This window comes from Ceratotherium simum, chromosome 3 (assembly GCF_057802395.1).
Source record: "Ceratotherium simum simum isolate JZ-2026a chromosome 3, ASM5780239v1, whole genome shotgun sequence".
Lineage (NCBI taxonomy): Eukaryota > Metazoa > Chordata > Mammalia > Perissodactyla > Rhinocerotidae > Ceratotherium > Ceratotherium simum.
In genome coordinates this window covers 40,549,106-40,562,142 of record NC_141902.1, presented here as the reverse complement: position 1 = coordinate 40,562,142, position 13,037 = coordinate 40,549,106, and the positions used below count along the sequence as shown (strand labels likewise).

At 40.1% G+C, this 13,037-nt stretch overlaps 1 protein-coding gene across 2 annotated transcripts in view; it reads right to left on the bottom strand.

Annotated features, from left to right (window-relative positions):
- The window catches only part of WDR76 (WD repeat domain 76), a 53,510-nt gene that overhangs the window by 37,034 nt on the left and 3,439 nt on the right, over positions 1 to 13,037 (bottom strand). For both annotated transcript variants that reach the window (XM_087426507.1, XM_087426505.1), the window contains 2 exons: positions 2,297 to 2,389; positions 1,067 to 1,122 (listed from right to left, as the gene is read on the bottom strand). In XM_087426507.1, coding sequence (XP_087282633.1) covers positions 1,067 to 1,122; positions 2,297 to 2,389 — 149 coding nt within the window. The remainder of the gene's footprint in view (positions 1 to 1,066; positions 1,123 to 2,296; positions 2,390 to 13,037) is intronic.

Genomic DNA, 13,037 nt, shown 5'->3' with positions numbered 1-13,037 from the left:
AATGGATATATTATCCCCTATATTTATTTGCTGTCAGAATTAAATGAGATAATACAGGACAAAATTTTTAGGTCACTGCACTATATTTCATAGATGTTCAACAAATGTTAATTTCCTTCCTTCACTCTAGGAATGGGAAAGAAAAAACAAATTGAGAAGCAAAAAGATAGCCAGAAGAATAGAAGTAGAAGAATCTTTAAGAATAAACTTTTCTAGGCAAAAATAAGAATAACTTAGTGGAAATAAAGATTTCCCTCCAGGAGCAGCAACAGTAAATATAAACAAAACTCAGCTCTCAAGATTCTGTTTTTTTTAATTACTGCTGCCCTTTTTTAAATTTTTTTTATTTTTTTGGTGAGGAAGATTGGCCCTGAGCTAACATCTGTTGCCAATCTTCCTCTTTTTGCTGAGGAAGATTAGCCCTGAGCTAACATCTATGCCCATCTTCCTCTATTTTGTATATGGGATGCCACCATAGCATGACTTGATGAGCGGTGCATATGTGCGCACCTGGGATCTGAAGCTACAAACCCCCGGCTGCCGAAGCAGAGCTCGCAAATTTAACCACTATGCCACCAGGCTGGCCCCAGCTCTTGAGATTCTATTTCCTCTATATTCCTTTGATGAAGATGAGAACTTGAGAGCTATTAAACAGTAGCATTCCCTCAGAGATCCTATAAGGATTAAAATTAAATTACAGAGTTGCTGATCTGTTCCTTACTTTATTTTTTGTGTGTGTGTGAGGAAGATCAGCCCTGAGCTAACATCCAATGCCAATGCTCCTCTTTTTGCTAAGGAAGATTGGCCCTGGGCTAACATCCGTGCCCATCTTCCTCTATTTTATATGGGACGCCACCACAGCATGGCTTGACAAGCAGCACCTCAGTGCGTGCCCAGGATCTGAACCTGTGAACCCTCGGGCCGCTGAAGCGGAGCGCGTGCACTTAACCGCTGTGCCACCCAGCTGGCCCTTGTTACTTATTTTACTATGCCGAACCATTTTTTCAAATTATAAAACAACTCAGCAATATATCACGTGGCAGGGATTGCAAACCAAATCTTTTACCTTTTGGATTCAGGAGGCTGTTTCTTCTTTATCATTTCACGGAGCCTTGCAGCTGACTACAAAATACACAAAACATATACATGTAAAAACACTATCTTACAACTATATAGCTTACCTTTTAAAATATTAAGTATCTGCTACTACATCCACACTAAACTAAGATCTATACAGGAAACAAAGATCCTTAAGATATGATACCTGCTCTTGGTAGTAGACTTGAGACAAATATACTACCAATAATACAGGCAAGTATATAATACTGTCTAAAGTACTGACATTCTGATACCTTGGACCCCACGTTGCTAATGATTCTACATGATTAAACATTTAATCAAATATACTATTACAAATTAAAAGATTTAACTTCTTCTATAGGCAACCCTACTTTGATATTTTTCAGAAAAGTTATAGGTTATACTCCTATAAATAAAGTCATAATTTCTGTTAACTAAAATGAAATAGGGAGATGCTTTGTCTAAATTTCTGATGAATTTTCAACTGTTATTGACACAACAATTTAGTCCCTTATGTTAACTAGCCCTCCCTCCCCTAAAGATGCAAACACACACTGAATATTTGGGAACCTGGTATTCAGAGAAATCAATTAATTATTTAATAAAGCCAATGGTTTGATGTCTTTTGGGGTAAAACATCATATACCCTCTAAACAGCTATTCTCTCACACACACAAGTTTTACCCCATTGTGAAGACACCAATGTAAATTATACCTTTAGTTATAAAACATTAGCGTATATCTGGCCATTTATCCTTAAAGCTTTCCCATACAAAGCATATTCCCATCTATTCTTAAAGTTTAACATTTAAACAAAAAAAAAGAAAAAGCTTGTCTTCTCACTCCTCTACCACAGATCCTTCAACCCATCCCTCCCAACTTCTTTATCCTTTAGTTAAAGCAACCACTTGGAACATACCCTGTTTCTTTGAATCCAAGACAACCATTCATAAGACACTATTATTTTATGTACCACCAAAACGGGGTGGGGGGGGACTCCCAGTTATAGTTTTAAGATGCCAATTTCAAAAATATTAAAATGAAAAACAAGTCTTGGAATCAATAAAATATGGTAACCTCTTTCTATTAAGAGCAAAACTTACTCCTAATTTTACCCTCCCTCCCTGACACTGGGAAATGTGATACTATGAGTATTTTATAGACATACTGGAGAGAGGAATGGCATCTTGGTTTTAATTAGAAACTCCACACAAACCTCAGACAACTGAAGAGAAGCAAAAAAGTTTGCATTTTCTGATATGTTCTTCAGTCTCTTCCTTTCATACGGTGACAATCCTGAAAAATCATCCTATGAAATTACACCAAAAAGATTCTGTTACTTTACATAATCCATAGCAAAAGCACCCACAAAACTAGGTGTGGAATTCTCTGCATGTATACTTTCCTTCAAATCGCACCTGCTCTATTCATTTCATGCTCTCTTACCAAACAGCACATAATCTTTGCTGCATTGGATACTGAGTGAAAGAGTTTGAATTTGGGATAATCACAAGATATCTGTAAGGCTTCCCAATTAAAAACAAGTGATCTGATATCAGAAGTAGTGTAATCTAATAGCGAATTACTTCCTACTGGCCTATTACTCAAAGTTATCTTTTTATTAAACAAAAAAAGAAAGAACTCAATAACTGAATTGAAAATTTTCAATTCATTGAAAGAGTTAAGGAAATTTAGAAAGAAGAATCAAAAAAAAGAGAGAGAGAGATAAACACATGGGCAGAAAAGACAATAAAACTAGAGAATCAATCTTGGAGGTCCAATATCCAATTAATAGTTGTAGGGGGAAAAAAGGGAGCAGAGAAAATGGAGGAGAGAAAATTATTAGGGAAATAATCCAAGAAAGTTTCTCAAAACTGAAGACAGGTTTCCAGATTAAAAGTGCCCAATGAGGGCCGGCTCTGTGGCTTAGCGGTTGAGTGCGCGCGCTCTGATGCTGGCGGTCCGGGTTCGGATCCCGGGCGCGCCCCGAGGCACCACTTCTCCGTCCAGCGCGAGGTCGAGTCCCACGTACAGCAACTGGAAGGATGTGAACCTATGACATACAACTATCTGCTGGGGCTTTGGGGGGAAAAAAATGAATAAATAAAATCTTTAAAAAAAAAAAAAAAAAAAAAGTGCCCAATGAGTATGCAGCACAATGAATGAAAAAAGACCCAAGCCTAGGCACATCATCACAAAATTTCTTAACACCTGAGATAAGTGAGATAAGAGAAGATCCTAAAAGCTTGCAGAGGGAAAAAAGATCACAAAGAACCAAGAATCAGAATGGCACTAACTTCTCAATATCGACGGAAGCTAGAAGACAACGGAACAATGTGTTAAAATATCTATGGAGGGCTGGCCCCGTGGCTTAGCGGTTAAGTGCACACGCTCCACTACTGGTGGCCCGGGTTCAGATCCCAGGCACGCACCGACGCACCACTTCTCCGGCCACGCTGAGGCCGCGTCCCACATACAGCAACTAGAAGGATGTGCAACTACGACATACAACTATCTACTGGGGCTTTGGGGGACAAAAAGGAGGATTGGCAATAGATGTTAGCTCAGAGCCAGTCTTCCTCAGCAAAAAGAGGAGGATTAGCATGGATGTTAGCTCAGGGCTGATCTTCCTTACAAAAAAAAAAAAAAAATCTATGGAAAAATTAAATTATTTTCAACTTACAATTCTAAATTCAATTAAGCCATCAATCAAATGTAAAGCATAAAGACTTTTCAGACATGCAAACTACCTCTCATACACCTTTTCTCAGGAAGTTACTATGAGCTGCACTTCACCAAAATGAGAGAATAAACCAAGAAAGAGAAAGACAGGATCTAGGGTACAGAAGTTTCAGCACAGGAGAGATAGAAGATAAAAGAAATTCAAAGGAAAATGATAAAAAGAAGGCCAAAAAAGAGTAAAACAGTCCAGAATGACGTAGGAAGATGGAGGGCCCCTGGAAGTATTTCATGAAGAAAAAAGTATGTATACGATGCAATTAGAATTCTTTGATTTACATTGAGAGAAATTTTACAACTCTGGTAAAGCTTGGGCTGTACCTAATAAGGATATGGAAAGGGAAAGTTGGCAGGGTAGAGACACACCTATGTAAAAAGTGTGATGTAAGTGAAACAAATCCTCGTCCTCCATAGTAAATCAATAGATAAAGTGAGGGGAAAAAAGCTAAAAAGGCTGAAAAGTGCAATTTGCCTATTGAGCAGCAATCACAAATAGAGAGGTAGGTGGCATAAAACTGCTGGCTGTTTTTATTTGTTTCTGTGTATATGTGTGTGTACATATGTAATTACCTCTGAGTATATATGTACATATACACTTGTGGAATTATGACTTAAACACGTATGTACATGTATTACTTTGACCAAAATAAAGATTTTTATCACACACACACACAAAATAATAGTGGCAGCAAAAGTGAAAGGTTATTTTGTCACTGCCTTTAAAACTGCTTCTCAGGGAGAAGTTTTTTCCCTGAGAAAAAACATTACCACCATCATCAAAGACTTCCTAAGAATCTATTTCAAAATGCTGCATTCTGGGATCAAAGGAACAAATTTACATGATTCTATTTACCACAGAAAAAAATTAAAATTTATTAAGAAAAATCATCAGTTTTTTGTTTTGGTGAGGAAGACTGGCCCTGAGCTAACACCTGTTTGCCCATCTTCCTCTATTTTGTACGTGGGATGCCACCACAGCATGGCTTGATGAGTAGTGCATTGGTCCACGCCCAGGATTCGAACCTGTAAACCCCAGGCCACCAAAGCAGAGCATGCGAACTTAACCACTACACCACCAGGCTGGCCCTGTTTTTGTTTTATTTTTTTGCTGAGGAAGATTCACCCTGAGCTAACATCTGTTGCCAATTTTTCTCTTTTTTCTTTTTTTTCTTGAGGAGGATCAGCCCTGAGCTAACATCTGTGCCAGTCTTCCTCTACTTTGTATATGGGATGCCGCCACAGCATGGCCATCAAGTGGCATAGGTCCATGCCTGAGATCCAAACCCATGAACCCGGGCCACCAAAGTGGACCACACCAAACCCAACCACTATGCCATGAGGCCGGCCCCTAGATAGTTTTTTTAAGACAAACGTGTAATTCAAACTATTCTCACCCATTACCTACCTCTCAAAAACTTGCAACATGAAAGAGAGAGACCAAGCAATCAACATCAGAAAAAGTGGACCCTCAAAGTAAACATCTTATAGGAAATAGAAATTTAAAAGAAGGAAGACACGGGGCCAGCCCAGTGGCGCAAGCGGTTAAGTGTGCACTCTGCTGCGGCGGCCCAGGGTTCGCCAGTTCAGATCCCGGGCACGCACCGACGTACCACTTGTCAGGTCATGCTGTGGCGGCGTCCCATATAAAGTGGAGGAAGATGGGCATGGATGTTAGCCCAGGGCCAGTCTTCCTCAGCAAAAAGAGGAGGATGGGCAGATGTTAGCTCAGAGCCAGTCTTCCGCACAAAAAAAAAAAAAAAGAAGAAGAAGACACACTATCTTCAGAGACAATTGAGAAGTTACTGCATCCATAAAACAAGAAAGGGATGCTATGTTTAAAAAAAAAAATCAAAGAACAAAAATAATTGGAATTAAAAATATGCTTGGGGCCGGCCCCGTGGCTTAGCGGTTAAGTGCGCGCACTCCGCTGCTGGCGGCCAGGGTTCGGATCCCGGGCGCGCACCAACGCACCGCTTCTCCGGCCATGCTGAGGCTGTGTCCCACATACAGCAACTAGAAGGATGTGCAACTATGACATACAACTATCTACTGGGGCTTTGGGGAAAAAAAGGAGGAGGATTGGCAATAGATGTTAGCTCAGAGCCGGTCTTCCTCACAAAAAAAAAAAAAAATGTGCTTGATGCCAAAAATTCACAAACTGTATGAATCTATATAACATTCTCAAAATGATAAAATTGTAGAAAGGAAAAACAAATTAGTGGTTGCCAGAGGTTAAGGATGGTGAGAGGGAGTGTGGTGGGCATAACTATAAAGGGGGCCTGCCCCATGGCTTAGCAGTAAAGTGCTCGTGCTCCACTACTGGCGGCCTGGGTTCAGATCCCAGGTGCGCACCGACACACCACTTGTCCAGCCATGCTGAGGCAGCGTCCCACATACAGCACCTAGAAGGATGTGTAACTATGACATACAACTATCTACTGGGGCTTTGGGGAGAAAAAGGGGAAAAAAAATAATAATAATAAAAAAAATAAACGGGTAGCCTAAGGGAGATCTCTGTGGAGAGGGAATAGTTCTGTGTCTTGATGGTGGTAGTGGTTACATGAATCTACACGTGATAAAATGATATAGAACACCTCATACCATTGTGAATTTCTTGGTTTTGATGTTTTAATATAGTTATATAAGATGTAACCATTGGGAAAAACTGGGTGAAGGGCACAGGAGACCTCTCTGTACTATTTCTGCAAACTGCTATGAATCTATAATCACCCTGAAATAAAAGTTTTTTAAAAATATACATTCCTCGGGCTGGCCCCCTGGCATAGCGGTTAAGTACGAGTGCTCCGCTGCTGGCGGCCAGGGTTCGGATCCAGGGCGCACACCAACGCACCGCTTCTCTGGCCATGGTGTGGCGGTGTCCCACATAAAGTGGAGGAAGATGAGTACAGATGTTAGCTCAGGGCCAGTCTTCCTCAACCCAAAGAGGACGATTGGCATGGATGTCAGCTCAGGGCTAATCTTCCTCACAAACAAAAATTAAATAAATAAATAAATAAAATAAATTAAAAATTAAAAAAAATATACACATTTCTCACAGCTACCATCATACTTAATGGTGAAAGACTCAAAGCTTTTCCCCTAAGCTCAAGAACAAGACAAATATGTCTCCTCTCATCACTTCTATTCAACCCGGTACTCAAGGTTCTAGCCAGGACAATTTAGGCAAAAAAAGAAATAAAGATATTCAGATTAGAAAGAAGAAATAAAACTATCTTTATTGCCAATGACATGATCTTATATATAGAAAATCCTAAAGAATCCACACAAAAAAATATTAAAACAAATGACCTGGGCCGGCCCTGTGGCTTAGCGGTTAAGTGCGCGCGCTCCGCTGCTAGCGGCCCGGGTTCGGATCCCGGGCACGCACCGCTTCTCCGGCCACGCTGAGGCCGCGTCCCACATACAGCAACTAGAAGGATGTGCAGCTATGACATACAACTATCTACTGGGGCTTTGGGGGGGAAAAAATAAACAAATAAAATCTTAAAAAAAAAAAAACAAATGACCTCAGCAAAGTTGCAAGATACAAGATCAATACACAAAAATCAGTTGTATTTCTGTGCACTAACAATGAACAATCAGAAAATGAAATTAAAAAAACAATACCATTCATAATAGCATCAAAAAGAATAATATACTTTGGAATAAATTTAATCAAAGAAGTGCAAAGCTTGTACACTGAAAACTACAAAATAATGAAGGAAATTGAAGAAGACCTAAGTAAATGGCAAGACATCCACATTTATAGATTGGAAGACCTAATATTGTTAAAATGGCAATACTCCCTAAATTGATTCAATGCAATTTCTATCAAAATTCTAGAGGTCATTTTTGCAGAAATGGACAAGCTGATCCTAAAATTCATATGGAAATACAAGGGACCCAGAATAGCGAAAATAATCTTGAAAAAGAACCAAGATATAGGACTCACACTTCTGATTTCAAAACTCACTACAAAGCTACAGTAATTAAAACAATTAAAACTGGCATAAGGATAGCATATAGATCAATAGAATAAAGCTGAGAGCATCAAAATAAACCTATACACCTACAGTGAATTTATTTTTTTATTTTTATTTTTTTTTTTGCTGAGGACGATTCGCCCTGAGCTAACATCTGTTGCCAATCGTCCTCTTTTTTTTTTTGCTTGAGGAAGATTAGCCCTGAGCTAACATCTGTGCCAATCTTCCTCTATTTTGCATGTGGGTCACCACCACAGCATGGCTGACAAGTGGTGAAGGTCCGCACCTGGGATCTGAACCCATGAACCGGAGCACACCAAATTTAACCACTACGCCACAGGGCCGGCCCCTATGGTTAATTTGTTTTCAACAAGGGAGTCAACACCATTCAGTGGGAAAACATAGTCTTGCCAACAAATGGTCCTGGAACAAATGGATATCCAGATGCAAAAGTATGAATCTGGAACCCTATCTCTCATCATATATAAAAATTAACTCAAAATGGATCAAAGACCTAAATGCAAAAGATAAAACTACAAAATTCTTAGAAGGAAATATAGGTGTTAATCTTCATAACCCTGGGTTAGACAATGGTTCTTAGATATGACACCAAAGCACAAACAACAAAAGAGAAAATTGGTAAATTGGACTTAAAATTAAAAATTTTAATTAAAAATAAATTAAACTTAAAAACTTTTGTGGGGCCGGCCCGGTGGCGTATCAGTAAAGCATGCGCACTCCACTGCAGCGGCCCGGGCTTCGGATCCCAGGCGCGTACCAACACACCGTTTGTCAAGCCATGCTGTGGCGGCATCCCATATAAAGTAGAGGAAGACGGGCGTGGATGTTAGCCCAGGGCCAGTCTTCCTCAGCAAAAAGAGGAGGATCGGCAGATGTTAGCTCAGGGCTGATCTTCCTCACACACACACACACACACACACACACACACAAAAAGAAACTTTCATATGTCAAAGGACATTATCAAGAAAGTGAGGGGCCAGCCCCTTGGCCTAGTGGTTAAGTTCAGTGCACTCCACTTCAGTGGCCTGGGTTCAGTTCCCGGGTGTGGACATACACCAGTTGTCAGCAGCCATGCTGTGGCAGCGACCCACATAGAAAATAGAAGATGATTAGCACAGATGTTAGCTCAGGGCAAATCTTCCTCAAGCAAAGAGGAAGATTGGCAACACACGTTAGCTCAGGGCAAGTCTTCCTCAGCAAAAAAAATGATAATAATAAAGTGAAAAGACAGTCCAGAGAATGGGAGAAAAACATTTGCAAATGATATATCTAGTAAGGGTCTAGTGTCCAGAATATATAAAGAACTCTTACAATTCAACAATAAAAAGACAACTCAATTTTTAAAATGGGCAAAGGACTTGAACAGACATTTTTCCAAAGGACAAATGGCCAATAAGCACATGTAAAGATGCTCAACATCATCAGTCATTAGAAAAAGGCAAATCAGGGGCCAGGCCCATGGTGTAGCGGTTAAGTGTGCGTGCTCCACTGCTGGCGGCCCGGGTTCAGATCCTGGGCATGCACCAACGCATCATTTGTCAGGCCATGCTGTGGCGGCATCCCACATAAAGTGGAGGAAGATCGGCACAGATGTTAGCTCAAGGCCAGTCTTCCTCAGCAAAAAGAGGAGGATTGGCATGGATGTTAGCTCAGGGCCAGTCTTCCTGACAAAAAAAAAAAAGAAAAGAAAAACAAGAAGAAAAAAAAAATAAAAAGGCAAATCAAAACCACAATGAGATACCACTTCACATCCACTAGGATGGCTATAATCAAAAAGACAAACATGCTACTGGTGGCCCAGGTTCAGATCCCAGGCGCACACCGAAGCACCACTCGTCCGGCCATGCTGAGGCGGCATCCCACATACAGCAACTAGAAGGATGTGCAACTATGACATACAACAGTCTACTGGGGCTTTGGGGAGAAAAAGGAGGAGGATTGGCCACAGACGTTAGCTCAGGGCCGGTCTTCCTCAACAAAAAGAGGAGGATCAGCATGGATGTTAGCTCAGGGCTGATCTTCCTCAGGCACACACAAAAAAAGACAAAAATTGAGGACATTAGGTTAAGTGAAATAAGCCAGTCACAAAAAAGACAAATACCATATGATTCCACTTATATGAGGTACCTATGGTAGTCAAATTCATAGAGACAAAAAGTAGAATGGTAGTTGCCAGGGGCTGGCAGGAAGTGGGGAATGGGAAGTTGTTTAATGGGTACAGAGTTTCAGTACTGCAAGATGAAAAGAGTTCCGGAGATTGGTTTCACAACAATGTACTTAACACTACTGAACTGTACACTTAGAAATGCTTAAGATGGTAAATTTTACATTGTGTATTTTACCACAATTAAAATTTTTTTTTAATTTTTGAAAAAGACAAACAATAACAAGTAGTGGCAAGGGTATGGAGAAATTGGACTCCTCATACATTGCTAGTGGGCATGTAAAAATGATGCAGCCAGTTTGGAAAACAGTTTGACAGTTCTTCAAATAGTTAAACATAGAGTTACCATATGACCCAGCAATTTCACTCCCAGGTATTTACCTAAGAGAATGGAAAACACATGTTCACACAAAATATCATAAGCAAATGCTCATGGCAGCATTATTCATAATAGTGAAAAAGTGGAAACAACCTAAATGCCCATCAATTGACAAATGGATAAACAAAATGCGGTATATCCATATAATAGATTATTATTCAGCCATTAAAAGGAATGAAGGGCCAGCCTGGTGGCGCAAGCGGTTAAGTGCGCGCGCTCCGCTGCCGCGGCCCGGGGTTCGCCGGTTGGGATCCCAGGCGCGCACCGACGCACCGCTTGGCAAGCCACGCTGTGGCAGCATCCCATATAAAGTGGTGGAAGATGGGCACAGATGTTAGCCCAGGGCCAGTCTTCCTCAGCAAAAAAAGAGGAGGATTGGCAGATGTTAGCACAGGGCTGATCTTCCTCACAAAAAAAAAAGAAAAAACTAATAAATAAAGGAATGAAGTACCAATACATGCTACAACATGAATGAACCTTGAAAATATTATGCTAAGTGAAAGAAGCCAGAAACAAAAAGCGGCATACTGTATGATTCCATGTATATGGACAGACAGAAAGTAGATTAGTGGTTTCCAGGGCTGGAGGGATGGGGGTTGGCAGTGACTGCTAATGGATATGGGGTTTCTTTTTGGAGTGATGGAAATGTTCTGCAATTGGATAGTGGTGATGGTTGCACAACCTTGTATATATATATATACTAAAAACCACAAAATTCCACACTTTTAAATAGTAAATTTTATGTTATGTGAATTATATCTCGATAAAAAATAAATACATGCTTGATGACAGAAACCAGATATTTGCATAGTCTCAAGGTACCTCTCTTAAAATATTAGTAATTACAAAGGGAAAAATAATAAGTTTACATTGGAGAATCCTGGCAGACGCTATCTTAGCCAAGTGATCAAAACAGACACCATCAGTAAAATATATCAACATCATGTACACTGATATGAGGCACCGAAGAGGGCACATTCACTTCTGTGGTATCCTCCCCAAAAATGCAAAACCTTAACCTAATCATGAGAAAACAGCAGAAAAACCCAAATTGAGGGACATTATACAAAATAACTGTCCAGTACTCTTCAAAAGTGTCAAGGTCATGAAAGACTGAGGAACTGTCACAGACTGGAGGAGACTACAGAGACATGACAACTAAATGCACTGTGCAATCCTCAACTGGATACCAGAACAGAAAAAGGACATTAGTGGAAAAACAGGTAAAATCCTAATAAATTCTGTACTTTAATTAACAGTATCATACCAAGGTTAATTTCTTACTTTGATAAATGTTCTATATTATGTATGATATTAACATAAGAGGAAGCTGGGTGAAAGATATACAGGAATCCTCTGTACTATATCTGCAACTCTTCTGTAAGCCTAAGATTTTCTCAAAATTTAAAAAAAATTAATGTTAAATGCTTTATGATTTAATATTAAATATTAAAATATTTAATAGAAGGTCTGAGAGATAAAATTTAGCAAGTTTCCCAAAAAACAGAATAAAATTCTAGATTTATAGGCCAAGACACTTGTCTGTGATGTGACAAAAACCTTCCTTCATGTGGGAAGAAATAAGCTTGTAAACTCCTGTTCCTAAAACACGGTACCACAAAGCCTTAATCATTTTACTCCAAAAAGACACTTAACGAAAGGGAAGAGAACAAAAGAATGAAATGTTCTATAAAAGATGTTAGATCTTTCAGTTTGTCCCAAGAAAACATATGCTGAGCATTTATGACTCTGCTCCACTATCTCCAGTACTCACTTCCTCATTTCTTTTTTTTTTTAAAGATTTTATTTATTTATTTTCTTTCACCCAAAGCCCCAGTAGATAGTTGTATGTCATAGCTGCACATCCTTCTAGTTGCTGTATGTGGGACGCGGCCTCAGCATGGCCAGAGAAGCGGTGCGGCGGCGTGCGCCCGGGATCCGAACCCGGGCCGCCAGCAGCGCAGCGCGTGCACTTAACCACTAAGCCACGGGGCTGGCCCCCACTTCCTCATTTCTAATTTCTGACCCTACTTCCTCAGATCAAACTAAAATCTGCTTTATATTAGCCAAATATACTCAGAACTTACAGTCTAAGAGGCCAAAGAGATCATCTAATCCAGTGGTTCTCAAAGAGCAGTCCTGGACCAACAGCATCAGTGTCTCCAGGAAACCATGTTAGACAGGCAAATTCTATACCCCACTCCAAAACTTCTGAATCAGAAACTCTGGTGGTGGAGCCCTGCAATGGAGTTTTAACAAGCCCTCCAGGTAATTCTAATACAAGCTAAAGTTTGAGAACCACTGATCTTATCCAATTCCCTCACCATAGAGGTGACTAGCTTAAAGGCACAAGGTTTCTTAGAAGTGGTCATGCCTAAAACCTAGGCTTCCAATGCATTTATGACTTACCACACACTGTGCCACCACAGGTGCTAATCCTTACCTCTGGGACAATAAAGCATAAACTGAATTCCTATTTCATAATACCACCACCTCAATTATCCTATCTCCCTTTCCCTACCATCATTTTCTGTTCCCCTAGTTCCATCAACCTTTTTGTCATGTGGTAGGGTTTCATCTTGTCTTGCATAAAATTTGTCACTTTAAATGAAGTACAACACTCCTGGTAGGCAATCGAAGCCAAAGGAGTTAGATGCCTAATTCCCTAAAC